The sequence below is a fragment of the Culex quinquefasciatus genome, chromosome 3 (genome assembly GCF_015732765.1).
Source record: "Culex quinquefasciatus strain JHB chromosome 3, VPISU_Cqui_1.0_pri_paternal, whole genome shotgun sequence".
Lineage (NCBI taxonomy): Eukaryota > Metazoa > Arthropoda > Insecta > Diptera > Culicidae > Culex > Culex quinquefasciatus.
Window position 1 is genome coordinate 143,377,460 of NC_051863.1, and position 8,050 is coordinate 143,385,509.

General features: G+C 36.5%; 1 protein-coding gene across 1 annotated transcript in view; it reads right to left on the reverse strand.

Annotated features, from left to right (window-relative positions):
- The window catches only part of LOC6038248 (protein cueball), a 29,343-nt gene extending 22,844 nt beyond the window's left edge, over window positions 1-6,499 (reverse strand). The window contains exon 1 of the mRNA XM_038262287.1: window positions 6,009-6,499. Within this exon, the coding sequence (XP_038118215.1) occupies window positions 6,009-6,099 (91 nt within the window). The 5' untranslated portion in view covers window positions 6,100-6,499. The remainder of the gene's footprint in view (window positions 1-6,008) is intronic.
- Between the last annotated feature and the right edge of the window lie 1,551 nt (window positions 6,500-8,050).

Sequence of the window (8,050 nt, forward strand, 5' to 3'; positions counted from 1 at the left end):
CCAAAAACAAACATAACCCGAGTAGACGGAAATTACTTGGGAATAACATTATTTGATATTTAAAAATACTAGGCCAATAACAATTTATGTTATTTATATCAAGATTTGTTATTCGCCGTTATGATTTTTTTGTTATTGGATTGTTGTTGTAATAACAGTCTAATAACATTTTGAGTTATCCTTCGAACAAATCTTTGTTATTCTTTTTTGTTATTTTAACAACTAATCCGATCATCCCAATAACAGTTGGAGGTATTCTTCCATAACAAAAAAATTGATTCCAAAGTTGTTTTGGCTTTCAACCAATATCAGACCGTTCCCGAGCAGACGGAAATAACTTTGGAATAACATTTTTTGGTATTTGAAAATACTAGGCCAATAACAATTTATGTTATTTATAACAAGATTTGTTATTCGTCGTTATGATTTTTTTGTTATTGGGATGTTATTGTAATAACAGACTAATAACACTTTTAGTTATTCTTCGAACAAATCTTCGTTATTATTTTTTGTTATTTTAACAACTAATCCGATCATCCCAATAACATTTGGAGTTATTCTTCCATAACAAAAAATTTTATTCCCAAGTTGTTTTGGCTTAAAATCAATATCAGACCAATAACAAATTTTGTTATGATAACATAAATTGTTATTAAACTCTTATGCAAAAATGGATTTTTCAAGAAGAATCCATAACACTTTTTGTTATTTTAACATTATTTGTTATTGAAATGGCATGAATTTAGTTATAACCGTCTGATCGGGTTAACAAATTTTGTTACGATAACATTCACTGTTATTAAACTCTTATGCAAAAATGGATTTTTCAAGAAGATTCCATAACACTCTCTGTTATTTGAACAGTATTTGTTATTGAAATGGCATGAATTTTGTTATTACCGTCTGCCCGGGAAACTAAACAAGATAAATGCAAATAAAAATACTTAAAATAAAACAAGAAAAAGATAAAACAAGAGATATAAAGTTTTTTTGTAGAACAAATGTTGCTTAAAATTACCTCCTGAACACAGGAAAAATAAAAAATTTCTACAAATCTGATAAAACATTTTTTTTTAATCGATCCACTTTTAAAATCCGTACAAATAATCTTTTTTTAAATTTAAACAGATTCTGATTCAGGCCAGTAAAAACAACTTTCTACGTAGAAAGCTCCAATGAGATTCCTCGGTTTATAATAATTTGTTCCAAACACGCCGTGTAATTTTCATGTCCAATTAAAAAAAAACTATTCAATTTGCTATTTCAAAATATATAAAGAAAAACATAAAGGTAGACTCATTTAAAAAAAACAATAGTTTATATTGAAACTATTTCGGTCAGCAATACCCAACCAATTATTACTAGCGATTGGTTGCGGTTCCTCACCCATCAATCATCAATCGCACAAACGCACTTTACCCTCAACCCTCACCGATCACGATCGATCGAGGGCTAATTTAGCTGGCTTCTAGAAGCTCGCCCGAAGCCAACCGACCATTGCAACATTGAACTGGTAAAATACTGCAGAGTCGGAGTAAAAAGCAGCAACGGTAGCAAAAATATAAAAAAAGCAATAAACAATCGGCATCGTTTATTTCTTACTTTCGCGCTAAATGCACAGAAAAAAATGTTGATGTTAAAATGAATATATTTTGTTCATGTTACGATTTATTGTAAACAAATTATTGCTTAGAATTGGACTAAAAATGTAGACATAATTATATCACAATTTGAAAGTTGAATTTTTAAATTTATTTTTTCTTGGTGCCGAATCAACTGGCACAACGATTGGCTCCGGACGCAGGCAAATTTGTGTTGCAAATTCCCACCCAGAAGAACCTTAAGCACGACAGACTCTCATAATTGACCGTTGGGCGGATTGCGGACTCATTGAGCATATTGCCATGAGTTAGCTGGGTTAAACGAATGAATGACAGTTGATTGGGGGCTTGGTTTTTAGATTGATATTTAGATTAGATGAATTCGAAGGAATTTTTTTTTAAAGTTTTTTTCTTTTAAATAAATTAGAGTATTCTTAAATATCTTTTTAGCTTCAAGACAAATTTAATTTTTTAAACATGTCATCAAAACACACCCACATAATTGGAGCCTAACATTTCAAAAGGGGACCTAACATTTGTAAACAATAGTGTATCCCTTTCACTCGAATGACAGTTTACATAAGGTGTGAAAGGGACACACTCTTGTTTAAAAAAGTTATGTGCCCTAATGAAAAGGCAAGCACGAATTCACCGCTTCAACATTGCAGGTTCATGCGCTGTTATCGCTGATGTTTCAAACCAAAACATAGCCAAAATTCTCCACGCGTCACTTCTCCAGTTCACCATGCTCTCGGCCTGCTACGAAAGGCGAAAACGAGAGCAAGAGCGAAAGAGCAAACCGCCAACGTGCTTCCCTTGCTTGCTCAGAGGGTAGAAAGCATAGATCTCTACGCGAAGTTTGGTGTTTGGTTGGACTACGTGACTGTTTGCTATGCTACGATGGCGGCTGCCGTCGTCGTCAAAGTCGCCGTCGTCGTTGGGCGGTGTAGTCTTTTTCAAAACGACCACAGTGGGCTGTGCACCGTGGGAAAGTGCAGTGAAAAGCAGCTATGCAATGATTGATTGCGAATCGCTTCAACAGGTGAATTCTTGAGTAAGATTTGGTTTCAACCTAGAGGAACAACATGTAATTCCATCGAGTGTTTTTCGACTAATCTATCTAAAGTAGGTATAATGAAGATTACGGCAAAAACTATATGAATCAACACTAACAATATCATTAAATGCTTTTTATATTGTCCTAAAATCATATTGAAAGTTCAATGAAAATTAGATCAAAACACATCATTTTGAAGTTTTGCCAATAACTTTAGCTGTTTTTATTCTACGATGCTCAAAATTTTCCAGAATGATTTTACAATGTTTAGCTTCCAATTTCTACGATTTTTTCCCCGGAAAATTCTTCCCAATACCGAGAAAAGCAAGGGGTGCATATTACCCCCTCTCCTCCTAATTCTGGGATAATCTTGCTGATTTTTTTAACGGATTTTTCATAAAATTAAATTTTGCTGCCTTCGTGTACTTTTGTATTAAGGTAGAGGAACAAGTTTTTGCGCTGCTGTAGTACATAAAGGTCTAAAGATCTCACAGCTGAACATTATTTTTTAAAGATGTTTACGTAATACGGAAATAATTTCCAAAAATGTTAAATATCCATATCAACAGGATGCTGAGATATGATTTTTTGAAAATAAAAACTGTGTTTTCCGACACGACACGATTTTTTCGAAGGCTATGTTCGAATAATCGAATCATGACAAAACTTTTTTTTCGTTTTCTAATTTTTGATTGTCGAGCTTAAGTATGACTCCTAAATTGCTCTTAACCATAAATGTTCCATATGCATAAACAGCAAGCTGAGAAAAACGCAAGGCAAGCTTGTCCCAAGCATGTTAAGTTTTCGCGAAAAAAAAATGGATTGTCTTCAGATTGATAGACCAAAATACTGATTTTTTTCTGAAAGAGCTCACGGTTTTGATCCTAACTGCATGATTAACTCGACAGTGATGAAAATTCATATGGGACATATTTGCGAACAAGGGCAGTAAAGTGATTTAGAATTTTTAAATCCAAGATGGCGGCCAAAATGGCAGTGATGAAATATTGAGAAAATGCATTTGTTTATTTTTACGGCAATGAACGAATCAAATTTGACTAAATTGAAGTCGCAGAATTCAAATTTGTGTTAAAAGTAAGAAAATAAAAAAACGAAGAAAAAAATGATTTGTTCTTGATTCGACTATCCGAAGTCCCATAAAAATCATCGGATAATAGAAACTGCAGAGTTATCTGCTTTGGCTTTGGATTATCGGGTCTGGATAATCCAGAAAATGTCAAACTTTACATGACTTCTTTTGAAATGTTATCGGCGATTAAAAAAAAAATACTTTCAGCCATTATTGCGTCAAACCAGCAAGATCCAGATGAAAGTGATCCGATTTGGCTTAAATTAATATGTTCTGACCCGTATATTATGTTTGTTAAGGTGATCCTGTTCGAAATAGCTCAATAAACATAGGAATCAAATGAAAATTTCATACCTGATAATTTTTGCCTTCCTCACCTTACTGAGGAAAGGCTATAAAATCACTCGAAAAATGAACTTATTAATTTGACCTCGTAGACCCACCTTCACGTATACATATCGACTTAGAATCATGTTCTGAGCAAATGTCTGTGTGGATGTGTGGATGTATGTAGGTGGGTGGACAAAAAAATTGTCACTCGATTATCTCCGGACTGGATGAACGGATTTTGACCGTATTAGTCTTATTCGATCCGTCTTGGGATCCCATAGGTCTCTATTTAAAATCAGCAAGTTAAGTTAAGTACTTAACAAGTTATGCTAAAAAAATGATTTTGGCGTATGTCCGGAAGATTGTGAAAAGGGTGGTTTTTGCCATGTTATACATTTTCAGAAAGGTATTGAAAAGACCTTTCCAAAGAGCCCAAAACATTGAAGATCTGGCAACCCTATCAAAAGTTATTAGCACTTAAGTGTTGTTTATACACTTTTTGGAGACCGGATATCAGATGTTGTGATAGAAATATTGTCTGAATCTTCCATGCGAACTATCGTTGGATAGGTTTTTTATCAGACCTTGCCGATGAGCCAGAAATATTGAAGTTCTGCGAACCCTATCAAAAGAAATGAGTAATAAAATTGATTTGTTAAACATGTTATGGAGGAATGTTGTTATTTTTACTGAATGTATTGACTTTATGAATGTGAGGAAGGTAATGTTTTTTTAATGGTTTTCCGTATGTTCTACGTAAAATATCCAAAAATAGTGAATATTTATTAACAGGATTCTGAGTTATGACTTTTTGTAAATAATTTATCGGATTTGGAATTATCAACCGAACTTTAATTACCATGGTTCTCCATAGAAATGTTTTCTCAGAAGATTTTGCTGGAGTTCTGGCAATGTACCGAAATGCGATATTAAAAAAAATAAATAAATCAAAAATCATAAAATGTTCAAAAACGTAAAATGTAATTAAAACATTAGATTTGCATTTATGGCAGCACAGAGAATGCATTTTCAACGATATTACACAAAAGAACCAGGGGTTTAAAATTCCTTATTGATTGAACATATTTCAAATTTAACTTTTAAGATCAGGCACGATTCCAGCCCACAGTTCCTCCCATATGATCTGAAAAGGGTACACCAACCGGCTAAACTAAACGCACGTTCCATGCACGGCGACGTGTGACGTCGGCGCCAATTTCGCACGACGAGGTTTGATCTCTCGATTGAAATCAATTCTTCTCAATAAATTTGCATGCCCAGTTCAGCATCAATCAGCGAGCACTCAGCTAAATTTGGGTGATTGTTTCGGCCAGTCTGACCTTACCAGAGCAGTTTTAATTCGCAATCCGGCACCAGTTTGAGTGCTCGAACTTTGGTTGATTTGGTGCAAGATTTTCAACACAAATTTGCAAGATAACGTTGCTTATCAATCAAACAATTAAACATTATCGCTCTTTTTCGCTAAACGGCACTTTCCACTGTACCTGCCCGCCCAGTGTTTTTTGGAACCGTGCCGTGTGCGGTTCACCGAAAAAGGCTATACCCCGTAGATACACATTGTCGTCACAGCACAGTCTCGTAATCATGTGCTTGAGAGACTTTTACACCTTCTCAACCACATCGCCAGCTTTTCACGCAAGAAACACGCATTGCGAAATTAAGAAAAAGAGCAATTTTTTTCGCCAGTGTTGTTATTATGAATTTTTCTATCATTTTTTGAACCTCGTTTTCAGGGTCAAAGGACACAGATATTAGGCGATTTTTGGTCGTGATTTAACTTTCGACGAGTCGATCACGTTCGCTCGGTGCTCACGTAAGATAAAGAAGCGCGATTATTTTTAGATAAGCCAGTTCTTTTTCGCAAACCTCACATGACTTTGGGTTTTGGTTTGGTATTTGTCAAACTTACCCCAGTCGAGACCTGTGACATAACCGACTACGGCGAGCAGCGACAGCAGCAAACTTCTCGTGCCTACTGGAACCATTCTTTCCCACTTCATCGTTGCGTGGTGATTCCGTGGCAGTGCGGGTAATTCTTAGGGGGTAACTGGTCGTCACTCCGTGTGACTTCCTCTAGCAATGACCTACGTCGGGCGACGGCGGATGCACTACCTTCACAAAATCACTTTCTAAAAACTGGTGGCCTAACCTTAGCACCAATAAAAAAAAACCAAAACAGAACTAAACTAGCACGGCTCCTAGTGCCGAATTAAGGACACACACTGACCAAATCGCCACGGTTGATCGGTCGCTTTTATTTTTTGGGAGTATGGCCAGCAGCAGCTAAGTACACCAGGTGGCGGTGAGTCGACGGCAGGACGACGAAACTCGCGCGAGGCACATAAGACTTGTTCGGCACTCGTAAATCGACTGGCTCGGCGGGGCACGGTACAGCGGACGAATATCAGATTTTGACTGACAGCCGTGGAATCTACGTGGAGAGGTTGGCCTGCTTGAGTCGTGTGATGGTGTTGAAGAGCCGGGTAGAGAACTGAACTGAGTTAAACATCTTTAGATTTAAAAACAAAAGTTCTGAAAAAAAGAAAAAAAATCTATTTTTAAATACGTTTTAAAAAGGTATAAAAATAACAACAATTAAAAAATAAAATAAAAAAATCAAAGAAAACCTAACCCACTAACACAGACATCAAAAAACGTACCTTCTGTCCAATCCAACAAAACTTCCCAGAGCTGAGAGGAATATCTTTGCCATGTGCTTCCAATACTCTCTCGTTCTTCTCTTACTACAGCAAAACACTCTCACGGATTGTAAAAGCGTACACCGCGTGTACTTCACGCGTACTCTCGGCCATAGACAGCTGGCTCCGGGATAGTAACGAGTACGAGGGATCCGATGCATTCATGAATGAACCTGGGAAACATGTGGTCTGCTGGAACATGAATGGGCATGAATGGATTTATTGTAAGTTGGACTTTTAACTCTTATAACTGAAACGGTTAGCAGTAAAGGTGAAGACTAATTTTCATGAGTTATTGGTTCAATAGCATAAAGGCATAAAGCATTGGTTCTCAACTTTTTTTCGTCATTTTTCTCTTTCTTTATCAATAGAAGCATGATTCTTGTATGTTTAAAACAGGCTCAATAAACTTTAAAACATTTAACATGCTAACTTGCTTGAATAAATTTTACAAAACGAACTTCATTTTAAGTAATTCAGTCTAGAGTCGAATATCCCAAGTTTTATTTTCCGAAAATCGTGAAAAAGATTATTCGTATTTCTTATTTCCTATTTTTTTTTATCAAATTCAAGTTAAGCGATCCTATATTAGTTAAAATCGAGAACCAAAAGTATCTTCTCAATATTCCAGTCTCGATTATCCGAAGTCGATAGCCAGGTCGGTCCAAAAATGATTTTGTAGAGTGTACCTGATGTTGAAAATGGTGAACTTTAACACCCATATTGCATGGAATCTATGACATTTCCCCGAAACCCATATTCCCGAAGAGACATTTCCCCGAATTCCACATCTCCGAAAAGACACTTCCCCGAAATGTCATTTACCCGAAAATCATTTCCCCGAACAATCCATTTCCCCGAACGGCCACATCCCCGAATGGCGACTTCCCCTAAAAACCATTTTCCCGAATGGCCACTTCCCCTAATTTTTCACATCCCTGAAAATCATTTTCCCGAATGACCATATCCCCGAACGGTCATTTCCCCGAACGCCACTTCCCCGAACCCGGCCCGGCCATACCCGCCTGACCGGGTTCGGGGAAGTAGCGATCAATGAAGTATCATGTCCACAATTGAACGTTAAAAAAATTCCGAGCTTCACTTGAATTTTGAATATTCAAATTGATGTAGGTAAGTGCGACAACTGGCCAGAGGGATTTCAGGTCTTAACGTGTTTGACACACGTTCAGGCCCGACTACCGCAAAAATTTGTAATTGCTACTCGGGACCTTGGCAACCAAAATCACCCAAA